Source organism: Aegilops tauschii, chromosome 7 (genome assembly GCF_002575655.3).
Source record: "Aegilops tauschii subsp. strangulata cultivar AL8/78 chromosome 7, Aet v6.0, whole genome shotgun sequence".
NCBI lineage: Eukaryota > Viridiplantae > Streptophyta > Magnoliopsida > Poales > Poaceae > Aegilops > Aegilops tauschii.
Window position 1 is genome coordinate 557,896,681 of NC_053041.3, and position 22,008 is coordinate 557,918,688.

The window sequence follows — 22,008 nt, forward strand, 5'->3', positions numbered from 1 at the left end:
GTGCAGAAAGGTAATATAACGCGGGGAATTCGTGGTTTCTACTCCAAATTTAGGGAGAGATTGAAACGGAAGCCATAAATAAAAGGAAAAACCCTCCTGAAAAGGGCCGGTAAATCTCATCGTCAGTTGCTTTCTCACTCAGGATAGGGGACGTGGACGCCAACCAAAACCCGGTCACGCACCATAAATACTCGGCTGCCTGCCATCTAGGGACCTTGTTTCTTTGCCACCCTGCCCTCCCGTCCCCTCGCCGATCGATGACCGCACCTCCCACCACCTCTGACTAACTACGGCCAGGGACGCATCGCCTTGGCTGTATATATAGGAGCTAGCGGACGACCCGCGCGCCCCATCAATCGCCATGGCCTCCGTGGACCTGCAACGCCTGCGCCACATGTTACTCACCACCGGCGCCGCCGCCGCCGGCGGTCACCACCAGCTCGCCTCCGCCGCTGCTATGCCAGCAAGTGAGCCTTGTTATGGCTCTGCGGCGTCGTGCGAGCGGGGGCACCAGCCGTACGCGGACATCTTCACGCTGCCGCCGCCGCCGACGATGACGCCGGCCCCGTGTCAGTGTTCAGAGTTCTTGGCGATGGCCGCGGCTGATCTGGCGAAGAAGGGCGGCAGCCCCGACGGTGTTCAGGAAATGATCACCAAGAAGCGGAGGCGTAACGACGTTCTTGCGGCCCACGCGCAGCAGCAGACCATGGACGTCGACCGCATCCTGCTAAAACATGTAAGTCCCACCGTCCCGATCGATGCTTTGCGTTTCAGCCTTTAATTTCTACTAGCTTTTGTTAACCGTTGTCGATGATGCAGGCGAAAAATATGTGGACTGCTTTGGCGCAGCAGAGGCAGAGCCACACGAGGCTCATCGTCTCGACCGTGGAGGCCAGGGCGGCGAAGCGGCTCAAGGCAAAGGACGAGGAGATTGAGCGGATCAGGATCATGAACTGGGCGCTCGAGGAGCGCCTTCGGAACCTCTTCATGGAGGACCAGATGTGGCGCGACGTCGCGCAGTCCCACGAGGCCACGGCCAACGTGCTCCGCGGCGACCTGCAGCGGGCGCTCGACGTCCAGGCGGTCCATGGCGGTGGAAGCGGCCACGGTCAGGAAGACGACGCCGAGTCGTGCTGCTGGGGGGAGAATCAGGTGCCCCTCTGCGCGGAGGAGGAGGTGGGCACGCCGGTAGTGGAGGAGCGTCCCGCGACAGGAGTAGGAAGGTGCAAGGGGTGCCGCGAGGACGCGGCCGTTGTGCTGCTGCTGCCGTGCCGGCACCTCTGCGTGTGCGCGCCGTGCGCGGCCGCGGCGCAGGCGTGCCCGGCGTGCGGAAGCGCCAAGAATGGCAGCGTCTGCATCAACTTTTCGTGATGCGGGAGGAATAGTTTTAGAGTCGACATTTTGTTTCCTTCTCAAACTTACCAGTGTCGATTTTATTTTTTTTGAGGATTACTAGAGTCGACTTTTGTTTGTATTCTTTTGTTCACTTTTTCTACTTGGTGTTGACGGGAAGCGGTTCCTCTGCCGTGCGCCGTGTGACGTTGGGCCACTGACATGTGGGCCAGGTTTTCAACGGGCCCACATGTCAGTGGTAAAACGACAGGGTGCCGAACGGTAGAGTATCCTCCTCCTTGTTGATGGGGGTGATAGATAGGAGGATGGTTGATTGACATAGATATCAGAGGACTTATATCCTTTTTTTTTTAGTTTAGCTTTTTCCTAAAGCTATTGGATCAATTGTTGAACAAGAAGAAAAACAGTTCGTAGTATTGCAGATCAATGCTTGAAATTAAATACATAGATTAGAAATTGAACAACATATATGGTGCGTGTCTAAGGGTTTTGCGGCAGGGGATGATGAAGCGGGTCAAAGATAGGAATCCAATTCTGATCCAACCGTCAAAGAGTGACTTGAATTTAAAGAATTTTTCCTCGATTGGCAAAAGGTTGGTTGCCAAAATTTAAACTGTGCAAAGATTGATTTGAATTTATAGAAAATTTTCTCGGCTGGCAAGAGGTTGTTGCCTAAATTCGTACAACCAGATATACAAAAGATCATTACTTATAAGGACCTATATCTGTTGTCCAATCACCGGGGGTGGAGGGAGGTCCTCTGGGCGAACGTTTCCCCCATTCGACAGCGGGAGGGCCATGGCAACCACCAGTTCCTCAAAGGTCCACTAAATAGGTTTTCTTAGAACATGCCATGAACAAAAATCAGAAAATGAAAAAAAATGCCACAAAAGTTGTCATATTATTAGTCACCACCCAAAAAACTTTGCAAAAAAGAAAGTGTCAGTAAACAAAAATGCCACCTCTCAATATTAAAAATATCGCCCTCTTAAAATAATAAAAACTATCAAGGTGAATCGCGGATTTGTGCGGCTAGATTTGTTTTTATATTGCAGTGTGTTCTATCGGCCTATCTTCTTTCATTTCATCACTTGCTACATTAGTATTCATATAAAATATGTGGATGTGTATCATGTTGAAACAACAAAAGAATCAAGGTCTCTGTGTCGACCAGCTAAAACATATACTTTGGTACCGATCTCTAGCTTTCATGGTTCACCTTTCTTAGTTGTCAGTATTTATATTTCCGACAAATATGGTTTATGATTTTTCACCAAGAACACCAACTCTATTAAATTTGTGTTTCTGTCCAATGTCATACATTAGTAAGTCCATATATATGGCTCCACATATTCTCAACATAATGCAATCTTCTTTGCAACTTTCAGGAATAAACCTATCTAATCGACGAACGGTGTGAATTTATCTGCACTATTCTCTAATTGGCACATTTAGAGCTTCTATTTATTTGGACATGCACTGACAGTAATCTGGCATTTAAACCATGGAAAAATGTAAAGAGACAAACATGAATCTTGAGGAAACCAAACAGGACTTTTGGGGAGTTATGAGTTCAGTTATATTATTGATTGCAAATACGCCCTCCTATGATAAAGATCAGCAACCAACAATAAAAAAAATATACCATGTGATTCTATAAGAATCCATCTCCTACCACTCTTCATTGGTTCCTAGATCTCCCAATATCCAAATGTATTTTTTGGGTCCGCATGTTACAGTTAATATATCATTTGAGATCCTGTAGTTGGAATGTCTGTCTTGAGGTAATAGGATCAAAGCTCTGGCTAGTATCTTTGTGCTAAATTTATTAGTGCAGCTAAAAATGTCATTGTATGACAGCAGGTTACCAGTGGCATTGAGGTTGGTGTCCTACACCTAAGACCATTTCACTAAGAATTAGATGCCCAGACTTTGTGCCTTCTTCTTCTAGCCTACGTGTCACTAATATGTGTGTGGCAATTGTGGTCTCATGATAGTACAATATCATGCCTCTCGATCTTCCACATGTGCTTCCAGATGCTCGTGACAATATTCTCTTACTTGAATTGTCTATGTAGCCTGGCAAATTAAAGCTGAGTAACTATTGGTGTATGTTCATAAAAAGTTGCTATTAAAATATTCCATCTTTAAACATTGCCATAGTTTTCTTGTCCATGTTGTTCTGCATCAACATATATTTTAACATGCTGGAATCGGATTACTAATTTATTCGAATTTTCATTGCATGTTCTATTTTAGATTCATAAATAAATTTAATATAATGAAAGTTGATTTACACGTTAGTTTGTTTTTATTAATTTGAACTTCACATATTAGTCAGAGTTGTATTCTTTGTCAACCTAATAAGATATATTTTTAATATTATTATTTTAAACAATCTGACTCGAATCTGGCTAATTCTGCAAATATAGATTTTACTATAGAACAAAAAATTGTTTCGTTCTCTCTTTTTTTTTGCATGACTCTAAGTGTCGTTCTATGATTCGTTGGTTGTCCTTGCTGAGCTCATATATGTCCACCCAATAGATGCATGTGAACGTATGGGCTGCTGCTCGTGCATGCTTACATGCTATTCACCAAGAGGTTTAATGTCGTAGTACCATTCTTTTAGGTTGACAGATTTATGTGTGCATTTGTTTTTCTTTGAAAGAGTTGTCCATGTGATGCATTGGTAGACCTATAGGATTTGGATACAACCAAATGCTGAACTCGGATGCCCTATAATTAAAAATAAAATCAACTAACCATGGTCATGTAATCATGTTTTTAATAATTCAATATTTGGAATTGTTACTTCAGAGGTTAGATGTTGTAATTGAATTTATTTACCTAGAAACAGATAAGATCAGGCCCCCCGCAAAAAACAAAACAGATAAGATCGGGCAAACAGGTCGAGTTGGAGCCGCTGGAGATATGCTAGCACGTAGACGGCAGAAGCAGCGGTGTGTTACTATACATAGCCGGACTTGATGCATGTGGCGGCAATCTTGTATGCTTGAGATGAGCGTGTGTCCCTGAACCGTCACGGCAGCAGTGCGGTCAAGATGACATGATACTGGGCAGTGGATGCAATTTGTTTGACGCATTAATCGTGATGCGCATAATCGAACAGAGAATGCTTAGCTTGGACAGCCGTGTAGATCCATTGTTTTCAACAAAAAACGAAACAGAACATGCTCGCCTTTTTTTTGAGGGAATTCGCCTAGGATATTAATAGTGCATAGCTTTGGATTATTACATACTGCCTTGATGGGCTACTACGGTTAGCCTTGAGCCCCATGGACATGCTTCTTCTTTTCAGATCTAGAGCATTCAGGTGAGGATCAACAGGTGGCTAACAGCAATGTCACTCACTCTATGGAACCACCTAATCACAATGCTGAGACTGTTGCTTCTGCTGTTGGGCCTTTGGCGCCAATCCTTCCTATCATTCCTTATTTAAATGCTGATATTGGGCCAGTTGTGCCACTGGAGCCTGTAGAGCCCATTTTGGCCCAGGAGGCCCCTCAAGTGGTCTTGCAGGCTGAGAGAAGGCTAGTGGAACCAGCACTGGAAGATCTTAATCTCACTGCTATTCTGAATGTCACAGCAGAGGATCACACTCTTCATTCGGTGGACCCAATGCAGTTTGAATGCTCTCTGTCCCCCAGACTCAAGGCTGTTTTTGGTATTGACAGCACAAATGAATTGATTAAATCCTCAGCAGCTCTTGTCACTTTGGAGGTACCACAACTTGAGTCCACTCTTCAGGTTTTGCAACCTCAGCCTGATCCAATTCTCAGCATGGACAAGTTTGTCCCCATGGAACAAGCAGCATATGAACCCCCTCCTACTGTAATGCAACAGAATGAGGTTCAAGATCCTGATTTGATTTCTAAGGCTGTTGATCCCATGATATTTACTGAAGGTGAAGGTGAATCCTCCTCCTCTGATGACACTGCTCCACCTGGCTTCCCTGTTCCTATGTTCATGCCTGATAATCTTATTGACACAATGAAGAGACAGATCTCATCTGAAGAACAAGGGGTTGAAATGAAGGATGAAGAGAAATACCTTGGCAAAGAAGGAGCTCTGATATGGACCAGACACTTTGCTCCTAAGGAAAACAGCAAGGACATCATTCAGGTACCTGTAGACTGGGTAAGTTTTCTGTCTCTTACTTTTCTATCACCTGAAAAGTTTGACTGGGCCAAACAATTTATAACTTCTAAAGTCTTGGAAATTATCTCACAAAACAAGGGTGAGGAGATCTGTTTACCTTTTGCCTTGCCATTATCCTGCCCTGTCAGCTCAAATCTTACTTGTCCCTTGGATAATTCTCAGGATCAAGAGAACACCCCTAACTCGATCTATGGGTGGATCACAAGAGATCACTTCCCCCTCCACCTTGGCTATTCATCAGAACAGAAAGAGGAAGGGCAATGGACAACTGGTGGAAACAGAGGTAAGGAGGAGTTGTAGACTCCAAAAGATTAATAAAGGTTACAAAAAATCAGTATGCATGGATAAAGACTGCATGGCCTGTCATTCTTTTCCTCCACCATTACCTGCAAAGATTATTAAGAATCTGAACACTGCTTATTGCAAGGTCAATGCTCAGGATACTACAGAAGAAAAACTTACCACCAAGATCAAAAAGCCCAAGGTCTGCCCCAAAGCAAAGGATGGTGCCAGCAAAGCTAAGGAGGGGTCCACTGGTGGGAAGAATGCCAAGTAGAAAGCCCTTTTTTCTTTCCATCTTCTGTAATAGTACCTGATCTTTTGGTGCCATGAGTCTACATGTTTATGTGGTGTATGACTGGGTTCTTTCCCTTATGGATTCTGTGTGGCAGACTTGTTATCCTTTATCTCAGTGTGTTATGAAACTCTGGGTTGGTCTGTGTTGTGTTATTCTCACTACTAGGGAAAAGCCTAGCAGTAGCGCGGTTTTTGGCCTACCAGTAGCGCGGGTGGCAGCACTACTAGTAAGGCCCTACAGCTAAAGGTTAGCAGTAGCGTGAGTTTACCCGCGCTACTGCTATATCCACTTAGTAGTAGCGCTTGCTGGATAGGGTGCTATTGGTAATTACTAGTAGCGCTTCTCGCGGCCCGCGCTGCTACTATTATTCCATATTATATTTCTTTTTTATTTCATGTTGTATCCATACACCTTTATTCAAGTTTTCATACAATAGCAATTTAGAGATTGTTTTTACATCATAATGAGTTATTACATCACTGGGTGAAAGAACCGTGGACTAGTTTCAAGTGGATGTCCATCCACTTGAAACTAATCTGCGGTTCTTTCACCCAAAATGATATAATAAATATCATCAACATCATATCATTAACAACTTATCATCATAATACATCATTGTCATATAACACCTCCTCATGATCTTCATTTTCATCAATGAGACATCATATAGCAAGTTGGTCACTAGTCATAATCACAACTCCTCCTCATCATCATCAACTGTAACACATTGTACCACATAATAACACATTGTACCTAGGACCTACTTCTCTCTCATAGGACCTACTACCTTCTCTTAGGTAAAATAGCATAACATAAGATAGGCCCTGACTCTCCATTATGAAGAATGGAGATTATCTTGTCTTCAATTCTTGCCCTTCGCACAATGTTGCTTCCAAGTAGCTCCCTGCGATTGACCATACATTTTTTCCAATCTTTGATTGTCATGTCTTCATCGGTTTTAGAAATACGATATGGACATGAGTGATTCGTAGGATGACCTGGCCGTATGTTCAAAACATCAAGGCGAACTTTCCGAAACATCAGATGAGTCACACAATCCTTCGGGATTTTCTGCTGAAAAACATAGTAATAACTTCGTAGTTAGCAATGTAGTTCAATTTTAGAAAAAATTATGCACGGATGTTGTAATAGTAAATAAATCTTACCATGGCATCTCCATGGATGTTACCATAGTTCAACACGTGCACTAGTTGCACGTATTGACAATAATGTGGAGGAGTTTGATAATAGATATTGTAATTCCCAAGATCAGTAATAAATGAGATCAGATGATTTTTCTCCTGATACGTTAATTCTGAGCCATCGGTGTAGTAGGTTCTGTCTACCATGTTCTGCACATTGTTTGAAGAATGAAAATAAGCTGTCAACCATTTTGAGATAAACAATATAAATTAATTAATAACTATGTTTGAGAAACTCACATAGCGGTAGAATTGGAAGCGTATCAACAAGGACCCAAATATCCATATTGTCTTGGGTGATGTCAGGATCACCAAGATCCATGGTGAAAAGCATACCCTCATAAAAACCATACATCTTCCAAAGTGCCTCCCAATTCGTGCAACGAAAATGGGTTACGCTCTCAGAATTGTACAGATTTACTTCAAAATCCATACAATGATGGGTCCTTAGGTGAATTTTCTTTGTTTCCATACATTCATGATCTTTAAAATGCATCCTCTCCAAGACATAGCGTCTTGCATGGCATGGGATAAGCTAGTCGAATTTTAAAAGATGAAATTACACGTTGAAATAGTTGAAGTCGTGCTTAATTACGAAAAGAAACACTTGTCGTCGTTGCGTACCATTTCAACATCGAAGGTCTCCTGGAGCTTAATGCTGAAGTGTTGATCTTCTTTCAGGTGAGGCCTGTCGCACAGACCTCGGTCGTCGTTGCACCAGTCGCACTCCCCCGGGAGACTTTCGTCATCCGATGATGACATTTCCTATGTTGATAATTCAAAGATTAAACTTGTAAAATTAAATATATGTACTCTAAAAACTAAATTAGATCATTATTATTCATCACGGGTTGACTATCGGTCTGCCGAGCCTTTTCTTGAAAACTCTCAGCTCACGTGGTGTATATATTCGACCGTCGGTGATGGTCGCTCCTCCCTTCGTCCCCGAGTGCATTACACCAAAATGTCTAGCACACGGGAACGAAGGGGAAGCGACCCCCACGACAATAGTCGGGATTCTTCGTCCTCTCATATATGATGGAGACTCTCCCTCACTAATTCCTCTCTGACATTTGCGACCGTCGGTGATGGTCGTTTCTCCTCCTTTCCCTAGTGCATAATAAAGGTCTAGCACAAGGAGAAGAAGGAGAAACGACCCCCACGACAACAGTCGGGATTCTTCGTCCTCTCTCATATATGGTGGACACACTCCCTCACTGATTTTTCGACCGTCAGTGATGGTCGTTATTCCTCCTTCCCCTAGTGCATAACAACGGTCTAGCACAAGGAGAAGAAGGAAAAACGACCCCCACGACAACAGTCGGGATTCTTCTTCTCGCATATATGGTGCAGACTTTCTCCCTGACTCATTTGTTGACTGTCATGTATGGAGCCTCAACAGACTTAAAGTCAACCCCAAATGTCATTTAATTATCTTTCTAGAAAATCCAGGCCAGTCGATATTTCCTTCATATTCTAGCACAAGTCGTGCCAAAATTCACGGAAAAATCCGGCATGACCTTTGCTAAAAAAGGACATATCGAGTGCCTGAAATTTGTCGGAACGGAAATTAATCAACACTCCGGCAAAACATAGGCCACTCGGAGGTGTAACCTGCAAACATGACCGGCCACTTGGGCAAGCACATATCCTATTTGAGCAACACAAGATATACATGTTTATATCTACATCATATGAGCATTCAAACTTGATGGTCATTGCATTTCAATGGTTGAAAATATGAACAAAAACATTTCAAAATATCTTATAGGACTCATATTGACATGGAGATTTGGCTGGTCTTACCTCGAGGTCGGAGGGGGTTGGTGACGGGGACGACTGCGGGGATGATGGAGGGGCTCCTTGATTTCTGCAAAAACAAAAACCCTATAAGCTATCAACTAATCAAATGCCTACGCCTTGCATAGTGGGGTCCAATTTGAGCATTCAAATCGTAAAATAAATAAGTATTCAAATTAGCATGCATTCAATAAGAAAAACTAAATCATCTCTTGCATCCGTACATCATCGAATATTATCAGTAATACATCTCGAATAGTATCATACATATAACATCACTAATACAGCTAAAACCCTAGCGAACGACAGGTATCGGCACGGGCGGTGGACACCCAAAGAGAAGGAACCATCACAGGATCATAGCTCCAGTGAGATCCCTGAAGAACCTGCCCTCCAATGCAACCATGTAGCGACGGGCGTGCTCGTCCTCCTCGCTGACACGGTGACGTACCACCTCCGCGGGGGACGAAAGCCTCCGCACCGTCACTGGCCCACGCGACCGCCACCAAAGAAGGTTCAGGTCAACGACGGGCTGGCTCCTCACCAAGCTGCGCCCCCCGGAAGGTAGCACCTCCTAGTACCAGCCCGGCGGAGCCCAGTCTCAGACATGGCCCCTCTGATAAAGCAGGTGTCCTCCGCCGAGTCGACGACGAGGATGCGGGATAGGCATCGTTGACGTCGATGCGGGAATAATTGCTTTAACTAAAAAAATAACAACAAATGTGACATGTTCAAAATATGACATGTCCACTTCAAAACGAATCAACCTAGAATACTGTTAAATACACCTAAAAATAAACTAGTTCTATTAATTTTCTTACTAAAAATAAACTAGTTCTATAGTAAAATTTTAATTAGATCATCAAATCTCATATACCTAAATTTTCTTTCTAAAATTAAAGTAGTTCTATTAATTCAACTAAACACTTACTATAAATAAAAATAAACTAGTTCTTACTAAAAATAACCTAGTTCAACTAGTTCTATTAATTTTCTTACTAAAAATAAACTAGTACTATTAATTCAACTAGTTCTTACTAAAAATAAACTAGTTCAACTAGTTCTATTAATTTTCTTACTAAAAATAAACTAGTAGTATTAATTCAACTAGTTCTTACTAAAAATAAACTAGTTCAACTAGTTCTATTAATTTTCTTACTAATTCTATTAAACACTTACTAAAAATAGTAAAAAAAAGTATATTGAATTTTTTCTCTAAACTAAACACTACTGCCCTAATTAACATCTAGTTAAACCCTACCGCCCTAGTTCTTATACATCTACAAGTACTAAGTAATTAGATGAACCATAGCTAGGTACTTAAGCATCTACAACTACTTAAGCACCCATTGATGAACCCTAGGAATTTGTCCTAAAAACTAATTAAGCATCTACAACTACTGTCCTATATAACTACTTAAGCATCTACAAATAGTAGCTAATTTGATGAACCCTAACTAATTAGATGAACCCTAAAATTTGATGAACCCTAGGAACCCTAGCTAAGCAGAGGTAGGAGAGGAGGAGGAGGTTTAGGCGTGCTCACCTCGGGCGCCGGCGGAGTTAGGGAGCGGCCGAGGGAGGGGCACGCGGTGTCGAGGTCGGGGTCGGGGTCAGGGCTCGGGCGCGCGCTGGAGTGCGGCGATGTAGGGCGACGACGACGGCGGCCACCGAGGGCAGCAGAGGGCGTGGGGAGGGCGACGGGAGAGTGTGTGGCGGCCGACGGCGACAACAACAGATCGAGGGGGGATTTGGGGGAAGTGGCCGTGGGGAAGAAGAACCGCACGGTTAAATCAAAAATAGCAGTAGCGCTGGCCCGAAAAAGTGCTACTACTACATTAGCTGTAGCTAACTTAACTATAGCGCTGGATGAAATAAAGCACTTGTCCTGAAAGCACGCTGCTGCTACGCCTTTCTCTTTTATTTTTATTTTTCATTTATTTTTCTTCACATTTTCTTTTTTTCCATTCCCCATTTTCTATTTCTTTTATTTTCATTTACTTTTCTGTACGTTTTTCATTTTGTTTTATTTTCATTAGTAGTAGCAGTAGTGCTTTCGCGGAAAACACGCTGCTACAACCATCTTAGCAGCAGCGCGCTTTGTATAAACACGCTACTACCACTACAAGAATCCTGTTAATACATGACAGTTTCAGTCCGTCACAGACCTATGTAAAATTGTCATGCAAAGGTATGTGTGATGGATTTAAAATACGTCATGTATATCGCATCATAATTTGACCACCGTACACTCCATGACGGATCTTCAAAAACCGTCACCGACCATGACGTATCGATCCGTCATGACTATGGTGCTCATAATGGCGTTAACTTCTATGCCACATCACCATCTGACATGGATCTGACATGGCAGCCTGTGTAGTAATCAGCCCATCTAAGTTTTGGCCCACTAAATTTCAGCCCTGTCCAAGAGTGGCGGCCCATATAGCAATCGACCCAATTATAATTTAAGCCCATTAATTTCAAGGCCCACTAAAATTCACGCATCTCTCATTTTCCATGGAAAATTTACGCCAATAAGAATTTGACAGAAAGTATATGCTCATGTCATTAGAAAAAGAAAATTACAACAACAGATCCAAAAATACACTTGTACAGGAGCGGAAAAAAAGACCCAAAAACCTTAATTTTACAAGCATGTCCCGAAGAACACTATCCTACTCTACTACCAGCACCACGCCCACCAAGCGATGGCCACTCTTATCAGGCGGCCACACACCAACTAGGGGTCTTCCAAGCAGCAGATCCACCCGTCCATGCCAAAGTTGTCAAAACGCAGTCTTTCTTGTTGAAAATGCTGCCATAACCAATATCTGCCACATGATGAAAAATATGTTGCGTTATAAAAAATTACAGCCAGTAGGTTAAACTACAAGTAGCTTACTACACATTATCAAGTTCTATATGTTTTCACTCCCAGGATGCAAAGTAGTGCAACAGATTAACAAAGGTGTGAGAAGAAACAACTGGTGGCAACAAAAAGAAATGATGAGCATACATAGATCAATAGAGTTGGAAGTAAACTCCGTTTTGCTTATTTTAAAAAATCACTACAGTAAACTTGATAAGAAATGCAGCCCAGCTGAATAATGCGCATTAATGAAAATTCCTAGCGATTGTTTCTCAAAAGGTAAAAAAGAATGAAACAATTCCATGATGATTATGTCTTGATGGAATATGTGTCCTATCTGATATGATATTCCACAAGAAAAAGATCTGGCATATGTGGCTTACGATTAATCTAGATGAAAATACACTTGTAAGATACTCCTATAGATAAAAATAGTCCAACTACAGATACAACAGATATTGTGTAGAAGACATAAAGGATTGGATCAAGTAGAAGTCAGTTTTTGTATGTATTATTACACATATAAAAATAGTAACTATAGATACAACAAATATTATGTAGTATCACACTTCAATATATTACGGGCATTACCTGCCCTTACATATTTAGCTAAAAAGGCATAAAAAGTTAGTATAACACATTCTGATTGTATAGCATTCAATATTAATACTTCGTTCCCAAACCATCAAATGCTTGGTACACTCATTAATTAACATTAATACAAACAGTTTTGATCATTATAAATTTATAGTTCACCATATCTAAGATTAACTTTGGCATGTTAGTCCAAGGAGATCATCTAGGGATTCAATACAGTGACACATGAATTCTAGGAACTACACAATTAGGATGATATGTCATATCTCAACTAAATAATGCACACTTCACAATGCTAGCTAGTTATTTGCACAATATTTCAAGTGTCTTCTATTGAGTGAATCTGTGAGGTAACATAGAAACAGTTGCTGGTGACATTAAAAGATAACTCTAAGTGAAGACAATGTAATTACAGTAAAACATTGTTTCCCCCTCCATACTATCTGTTATTGGTAGTAATCTCATTCAAAATGGATTGAACAGAAAAAGGAAGTTAATCAAGCCACAAAGAAGATAATTTTTGGCATCCAAGCAAAAAGATATATGCAATACACAACGACTAGCAATTTTTTAGTTCTAGCCTACTTATCACGTAGTACATTTTTTCAATTTTCAATAAGAAAATACTATTACAGTGACCTACATATATTTGTAATATAATCTGACCTACATATATGAATGTTTTAGCATCTCTCAGTTCTTTTTAATTCACACACCAGGCTAAACATCCAGTTAGCCATACTTCTACCTTATCTTACCAGGCTAAAGATCATCATCAACTCTGGAGCTATTCCAGTGGCATTAAAAGGATGTTTTTGGGCATCATGAGAGAAGGTTAATTCCAATTTTGCAAGTCTCGACACTTGAACTGACAGAAATTTCACATCAACATAACCACAGACACGGCTAACTACAATTTATAAATCAATGCAAGTTAAACATGTCAAAACTAAGTTGAAATCCACATATATTATTTTCCTTTTAATAGGTGTATATCTAAGAAATCAGACATACTAACACATGTATGTTGCGCTACATATATACGATTACTTAGAATGATACATAATCCAGATAAACGGCTTGCATATTCTGACAATGTGTGTGGTTTCTTAATATTTACGCATTTTTATGACATCCAAATTTATAGTTATTTCCAGTTAATAATTAGACAGTTTTTCAGGTAAATAATTAGGTTCTTTCTCAAGTACTACATACACGCATCTGCAAAACAAGTCGATTCTGGCAAGATACAGAGTCACAGCTGAATTTATATCTAACAGGTTGAAGTTACCAAATTAACTCCCAAAAGATCTGTACCAAAGCAACATGAAGACCGGTGCATCTTAGAACTTTTTAGCTATATCATACTATGGATTAGCATTAGCTTGCACTGATTAAATTATGTGTAACAGTGCAAGAGAACCAGATCCACAAAAGCATCAGCAACTAACCAAGCTCACATGTTCATCTAAGCAATTGAATCCACCACTAAACTGAACAAAAACATGATTCATATTTAGATTGCAGGTATCATCCAGATTTGGGCGTAAAGGGGGGAGATGGGATAAGCTCACCACGCTAGGAGGGCAGAACGCAACCGTCGGTGAGCTCGTTCATGTGGTGCAGGATAGGAGGCCAAGGGGGTGCTGGACAAGCTGCTTCACCTCCTCCGGAGGAGAGAGCTCATTGGGAACAGCCGCGTCAAGGAGGAGGACGTCCTGTACACCATTGGATGGGTGGAGAAGGCAGTAGTCATTAGTAGGACAGAAATCAACCCTAATAAATAGTACAGCCAAGTACACCAAGTAACGAAAAGACATCATTTTGTTGCTTCGTATGTTATCTCCAGTGCTTCAAATTATTCAGCGAAGTCTTGTGCATGTTTGTGTTACCTGTAATTGCTGAGTGCTGGTTGTAGAACAGGTCCTGTGTCTATATCATATATGTTACTTTTTATCTTTATATCCAGCTGAAACTATATATGGTTCAGAATTCCCACCTTCAAGTTCTCTTCTCCTATGTGTGTATTAAGATTGTGTAGGCTACAGCTGTAACCTCGGATAAATATCAACTACTCTGTACTGCAGGCTGCAGCTATGATTTTATTGCCAATTAATTGGTAAGTTTTTCTCTAAATATAATTGGCATTAGCATTTCTTCAGGATCCATTCTATTTGACAGTTTGATCCCTTATTTATACAATCGATAGAGTTATTTGAATAAGTAAATCTTTGAACACTCTTCTAACAATATAGATTTTCTAAGAAAGAATGATTTGTATATGATAATATAGATTCTTTGAACACGCTCACAGTATTTGATTATTGTTTCGCCCTTTGCTGTACATATTTTGTAGTGACAACACCAGAATTGGTATGCTCTTGCCTGAGCTTATAATTCAGGGCTACTGAAAATCATGATTACCAATGCTCAACACACGTGTGTATAGATGCAAATATTATATGCATCTAGCAGGGCAACGCCCAACACCCAGCAAAAAGGCGCAACAGACCCACGAACAACTAAACAAACGGATTGTTAACCTGGAAAAAGAGCGGCGCAGCGAAGCAGGCAGCCCGCTTCTGGTAAAAGATTAAATTGCATATTTGACAGCACAAGCAGCAATTTGTCCCCAAAATTAAAAACAAGATGACCACTACAGGCTAACCACATCTAGCACAAGCAATTTGTCCCATCAAATTGTTTACTCCAGGCAATATAGGCACGGCAGCACAACCTTACCTGACGCCATGAAGATTGTTCAGGGGAAGGGCGTGCTTCTGCTGTACCAGTGCTCCTCCTTGAAGGTCGAGAATGAGGAGCAGCACCGGCGTTCGCCGCGATCGTCATCGAGCAGGACAAGGACACAGTGTCCGCCCTCCTCCCGGACAGGCGGCTGCAGGGTGCGCCACGTCTGTGGATCCTGCGGGAGGAGATCCTCCGCGCCGCCCTGCTCGAGGTAGAACATCAGAAGGCGAGGGCGCACGTGGGGGCGCTAAAGACGGTGGAGAAGAGCCGCCAGAGGCCGTCGGACATGCGCCAATAACGAAGGCGATGAGAGAGGCCGAAACCCTAGCACGGGTGTGGGATTTGGGCGAGCGGTAGAGGCCGGGAAGGGAAAATCTTGCCAGGGGGGAGGATGGAGCCGAAAGAGCCGACCTCGGCGGTGTGCACCGCGCCGGCGATAGCTGCCAGAATCGCCGGAATCAGGAGTGGGCAGTTGTGGCGGCTGAGGGAACGGAGGAGAGAATGGGGATTAGGGTTAGATGGGGATGGATCGTGGGTTAAATAGGCTGGCTCCAAAATTTTGCCACGGGCCGCGTCCGCGACTTAAAATTTCGCATTGCCCGTGCGTTGCAACGGGGCATAAATATTTTAATGATAAACAACAATCTTATGAACAAATACTACCTTCTAATTTCTCATGCACATCAAGCAGCATCGAAGCATACACCTCCGTGAAAGCTCTTTGGACAAACCCACATACATGCAACATCAAAGTTAGAATGAATAGTGAATCAATTATGACACAAACACATTGTAGCGAAATCCAATAGTGATTACTCACAACCATATTGCTTAACTTATGCATCACCAGGAGGGCACTTAATTAGTTCATGAAGGCACTTAAATGTAGTTTCCTTGGCAGGCACAACAGTGACCACAACATTCTTTCCACCAACTTCAGTAACCACGTTGTATAATGTCATCCATTCTTCCATCTAGCAAAGTGATAAGTGTCAGTAACCACATATCAAAACATCACTTCTTCCCAGGAAAGAGATTGTATCCAAGGTATCACAAAGTGATAAGTGTCCATGGTAGAAAGAGAAAGCATGTTCAGAACCATTATTTATCACACCAAAATGGATGTAAGTAGAAACAACACTTTTTGTTGGAAAGGATGTAAAATTCATATTACAACAATCATCGAATTTCCTAAATGAACCTACACAGACCAGTAAACAATTTTTGCTTCCCTAGGGAATCTTCCGGAATTGTTTCTTGTATGTCCATTCCTCCTAATCTCCGGTTCTGTACAAAGCTCTTCCAGCAAACTGCACAAAACAGAAAAATAAAGAAGACAATTGCATGATCAACATAAATCGTGTGTTCCAGTGGAAAGAAACGTAATGCGGCCATATAATTCTATGTTGATTACAGTACAAGTTGTAATACGGGTCGGCCAAAATGCAAGTTTCAGGAACCTGGATTAGCATCCTTTAACCACTATACATACTAACCCAAATTAATTTATCAATGTTCATGCACATAGAGCAAATTATGTTGCCCACTATAGGGTAGGAAATTAAAGATGAACACGTATTAGAGTGTGACTGACATGTCGACAGATCCTGCAAAGTTTCAAATTAATCGCATAGATACTGCTGATCCTAAATTGAATTACAACCAAAAGGTGGAATACAAGTAGAGGAAAACAATTATGTGATTGGACAAATGACGAGAAGTGGATCTAGGCACAGACCGCCCGTCAACCGTTGGGAGATCAATGACCTACACGGATAGATTAGATCAAAACAGTGGAAGGGGCACAACATGGAGAGGGATCACTACGTCCCTGGTCATGGAGATTGACAACACAACAACAAAAAATAGGAGTGTACCATCGGGTGCAGATCGGCACTCGTCCTTGCGGAGCACCACCAGCAACGCACACACCACCGGCACCTTGGCATCTCCTCACAACGCCTCCGGTGCTGCCAAGCTCTAGCAGGAGATCCTCCTCTGCCTCGGTGGAGAGATTAATTGGTGAGCAAAAAGGTAAGAGGGGATTATGTGAGCAAAAAGGTAATTCCATGGCGATTCCTAGGAGGGCTATGAAATCAATTAAGAGAGGGTTCAGGTGGAGAGATTAATTGGTGAATCTGTAGGCAGAGAGGGCTCCGGCGGCCGCCATGTATTATCCTTGGCCCTACGACGTGTTGTTGTTGTCTTCCTGATCGATCACCATCCTGCTGCGCCGTCGCGGCCGAAGATGTTGGTTTTCCTGGAGAATGGGATTTTATTGATTTGGACTTGGTAGGATTTCTTTGAGATTAAGAAAATATTTTTTCAAGAGATCTGATACCATTATACACACAGTAATTAGCGAGCGTTAATTAATGCCTTTCCTTTCCTGCAGCGATGCATGCGCGCACGCATTGATCTGATTCCCTTTTAATCCCAGAACCCTATAATTACGCTACTCTCTTTTGCCACGAATCAAGGAAAGGCTGCTTGGTGTCCATGCGGTGGACAAGAGGTAAGACGAACGTATATGACGGTTTGTCCGGCCAGACGAGGATAAAACCGGCAAGGAGAGAAAATCGATGGAGGGAGAAAATAAAATCGCTAGAGGGGAGAGACCGTCGTACGAGAGGGTTGGACGAAGAGCGGGGAACGTAAGAGGGGAAACGGAACACTCCGTTTCTTTTAGGTAGTAGAGATTATATTACACATTCAAATGACATATGGGCCAACCAAGAAACCACACACATCAGCGGGAGCCATCGGTGACGGTCAGAAGAAAAAGACAAGACTTGCAAGTTGATATGTGGCAGTTTCCGTGACGGCCCATCGATGTCCATCATAAAGGGCTACCTTTTCCGGAGGGCAGTCACATCCTGTTGATCGATGACGCTTTCCGTGACGGATAAGAGAAAACCGTCATCATCCATGACGATTTCTAGGAACGTCACCAGAAATCCGTCATGTATTAACAGGTTTCTTGTAGTGTACTATTCGTAGCCTGGCTAGAATAGTATGAGAATTGTAGTAGTAACGCTTCATTCCAGAGAAGGGCTACTGCTATAAACTTAGCTGCAGCGTGTTTGTTTGCCCGGCGCTAGTGGTAAATAGTAGTAGCGCTTCTTTTTGACCCGCGCTACTGCTAAGATTTTGTGTATAAGGTTTTCCCTAGTAGTGTCTGCTTGTTCTGGTTGCTCTGGTCTGTATGCTATGTCATTGGCTCTCCAAGTACCAGTCTCACCTCCTCCTCCCTCTAGTTTACTGTGCTCCTCATGAAGAGAAACTAGAATATTCTAAACTAGAACATTAGGGGCATCAATGACCCTAAGAAATGGGATGCTCTGTCCAACAAAATTGTTGAATCTGCTTGTTCCATCATCTGCCTTCAAGAAACCAAAAGGGACCATTTTGACACTGCTTATATTAGGAAATTCTACCCTAAGAACATTCCAAAATTTGAGTTTCTTCCCTCTAATGGTGCTTCTGGAGGGCTGTTGATTGCCTGGAATGAGCAATTATTCTTTGGGCAGTAATACATCAGAATGACTACTCCTTAACCATCAATTTTACTTGTAAACTCTCTGGGGACACATGGAAACTCACCAACATCTATGGACCTTGTCAACAAGATGCAAGAGTTGATTTCCTTGATTGGTTCAAAAACTATCAGGTGGGGGATGATGAAAATTGGCTTGTATTGGGTGATTTAATTACATTAGATATCCTCATAACAGAAACAGAGATGGTGGCAGTATAAATGACATGTTCTTGTTCAATGAAGCAATCAGTACTCAAGCACTTGTTAAAATTCCTCTAAAAGGCAGAAAGTTCACCTGGAGCAATATGCAAGAAGCCCCTCTACTAGAAAAGTTGGATTCGTGTTTCACCTCTGAAACATGGACCATCATGTTTCCTTCTAGTCAAGCCATCCCTCTTGCCAAAACCACTTCAGGTCACATCCCTATTGTTATCAAAGTGGGCACCTGCATCCCTAGATCCCAAATATTCAGATTTGAGAATTTCTGGCTCAAGCACCCCCAATTCAAGGAAGTAGTAAAAAATAACTGGGAGCAAGAGGTGCATGAAACTGATAGTGCAAAGTGCATTGCTGCTAAATTTAAGAGGCTTAGGAAGGTCCTAAAGATCTGGTCCAAAACTATTTCAAACCTGAAAGATACTATCAAGAACATCATCTTCATGATTCTTTTCTATGATGTCATTGAGGAATATAGGGACTTGTCTATGGAAGAATATAATGGCAGGAGGATACTCATTGATCATTTCAGTCTTATTAATGAGCTGCAGAGAATTTATTGGAAGCGAAGGGCTACCATCAGAAACATCAAGATGGGGGAAGCAAACACAAAATACTTTCAAGCTAAAGCCACCATTAAGAACAGATTTAATCACATTGCTATGCTGAAAGATGAAGAGGACCATGAGCATGCTGACCATCATGCAAAAGCTGCTATTCTTTTCAGAGCTTTCAAGAAGAGATTGGGCTCAGTTTCCAAAACAGAAAACCCACTTCTTCTCCAGTCTCTACTTTTGCAGCATGATGATTTGTCAGACCTTGAGACACCTTTTACTAATAAAGAAATAGATGATGTTATTATGAAGATTCCTACTAATAAAGCACCTGGACCAGATGGATTTAATGCAGCATTTCTTAAAGACTGTTGGGATATTCTGGCTCCTGATTTCTATAGACTTATTGAAGATTTTCATTTAGGGATAGTAAATCTGCAGAGTATCAATTATTCTTTTATGACATTGATCCCCAAGAAAGATGATGCTGCACAACCCAATGACTTCAGACCCATCTCTCTCTTGAACACTACTTTGAAGATCTTAACCAAGTTACTGGCCAACAGAGTGCAAAAGAAGATTCTCAAGCTGATCCACCCCAACCAATATGGGTTTATATTCAACAAATGTATACAAGATTGTTTGGCCTGGTCTTTTTGAATACATACATCAATTTTATCAGTCAAATCAAGATGTGATTCTCCTGAAATTGGATTTTGAGAAGGCCTTTGATATGCTTAACCATGACACTATTATTGAGATTTTAAAAGCCAAAGGGTTTGGTTCTAAGTGGATCAATTGGATTAAGATGATATATGGCACTGGGTTTTCTTCTGTACTTCTCAATGGGGTACCTGGAAAGCAGTTCTTATGTAAATGTGGAGTGAGGCAGGTTGACCCCCTATCACCTCTCATTTTTGTGCTTGCTGCAGATCTGCTACAATCCATGATGAATGAAGCAATGCATAATTCTCTGATACAAGCCCCTTTGGTGCATCAAACAAGCCCATACTTTCCTATCATTCAATATGTTGATGATACCATCCTAATTGTTAAAGCTGTGGCCTCTCAACTGATGCATATCAAGAACCTACTTCTACACTTTGCATCCTTCAATGGTCGGAATGTCAACTACAACAAGTCAATTATGATACCTATCAATACTTCTAATGACCAGATGCAATACTTGTCTTCTATCTTCGGCTGTCAGATTGGAAATCTTCCTGACGCATATTTGGGTTTACCTCTCAGCCTTCACAAACCAAGAGTTGAAGACTACTTGCCTCTGCTGAAAAGAGTAGAAAACAGACTGCTGGGATGTTCAACTTTGCTTTCCACTGGAGACAAATTGACTCCTATTAAATCAGTGTTCTCCAGCTTGCCCATTTTCTTCATGTGCTCCCTCAGGCTACCGGCAACAGTTGTCAAGCAATTGAATATTTACCTAAAGAACTGTTTTTGGAGGAAATTTGGATCAACTAAGAGAGGATCAGCACTCATAGCATGGGACACAACATGTCAACCTAAAGCCAATGGAGGACTGGGGGATATTGGATATTGAGACCCACAACAAGGCTCTTCTCCTGAAGCAACTTCATAATTTTTTTAATAAGGTTGATATACGTTGGATCAATATCATTTGAGAATCATACTACTCTAATTCTCTCCCTGGTGAGAGACTAGTGGGATCTTTCTGGTGGAAATCATTACTCAAGCTGCTGCCAGTCTATAAACAATTTGCAGTCTGCAAGGCACACTCTGGAAATACTACACCGCTGTGGTCTGATAACTGTTGGGAGCAACCACTGGTAACCAAATTCCCTGAGCTTCACTCCTTAAGTTGAAACCTTGAGGACAGCTATTTGTGGCCAAGACTTATCAGAACTTTTCCACACACCAATGTCATAGCAAGCCTACCATTAGTATAACCTACTTCTTCAACATTTGCAACACGGACCTGCTTCCAGTAACTCAGATGAATGGTGCATTCTTGGATTAAACAAAGGCTACTCGTCCATCAAAATGTATCACCACATGAGAGGACCCAGCCTGGTGTTGGGGAACGCTGTATTTCAACAAAATTCCTACGATCATGCAAAATCTATCTAGGAGAAGCATAGCAACGAGCGGGGAGAATGTGTCCACGTACCTTCGTAGACCGAAAGCGGAAGCATTAAGTAACCCGGTTGATGTATTCGAACATCTTCGTGATCCAACCGATCAAGTACCGAACGCACGGCACCTCCGCGATCTGCACACGTTCAGCTTGATGACGTCCCTCGAACTCTAGATCCAGCTGAGGCCGAGAGAGAGTTTGGTCAGCACGACGGCTTGTTAACGGTGATGATGAAGTTACCGATGCAGGGCTT

At 42.1% G+C, this 22,008-nt stretch overlaps 2 protein-coding genes and 1 long non-coding RNA gene across 3 annotated transcripts; 2 read left to right on the forward strand and 1 right to left on the reverse strand.

Annotated features, from left to right (window-relative positions):
- Positions 1–215: 215 nt before the first annotated feature.
- On the forward strand, positions 216–1,472 carry LOC109749843 (BOI-related E3 ubiquitin-protein ligase 1-like). The gene is made up of 2 exons (XM_020308785.4): positions 216–736; positions 820–1,472. Exons 1-2 carry the CDS (start codon positions 362–364, stop codon positions 1,369–1,371), a joined length of 927 nt encoding a protein of 308 aa, XP_020164374.1. The 5' UTR covers positions 216–361; the 3' UTR covers positions 1,372–1,472.
- A 10,156-nt stretch (positions 1,473–11,628) lies between these two features.
- Positions 11,629–15,849, reverse strand: LOC109749850 (uncharacterized). The gene is made up of 3 exons (XR_002229764.4): positions 15,326–15,849; positions 14,158–14,301; positions 11,629–11,948 (listed from the first exon to the last, which is right to left on the reverse strand). It is a non-coding gene; the product is annotated as an uncharacterized lncRNA (long non-coding RNA).
- A 3,388-nt stretch (positions 15,850–19,237) lies between these two features.
- On the forward strand, positions 19,238–20,299 carry LOC141027385 (uncharacterized). The gene has a single exon (XM_073504393.1). The coding sequence runs from the start codon at positions 19,238–19,240 to the stop codon at positions 20,297–20,299; it is 1,062 nt and encodes a 353-aa protein (XP_073360494.1).
- The last annotated feature ends 1,709 nt before the right edge of the window (positions 20,300–22,008 follow it).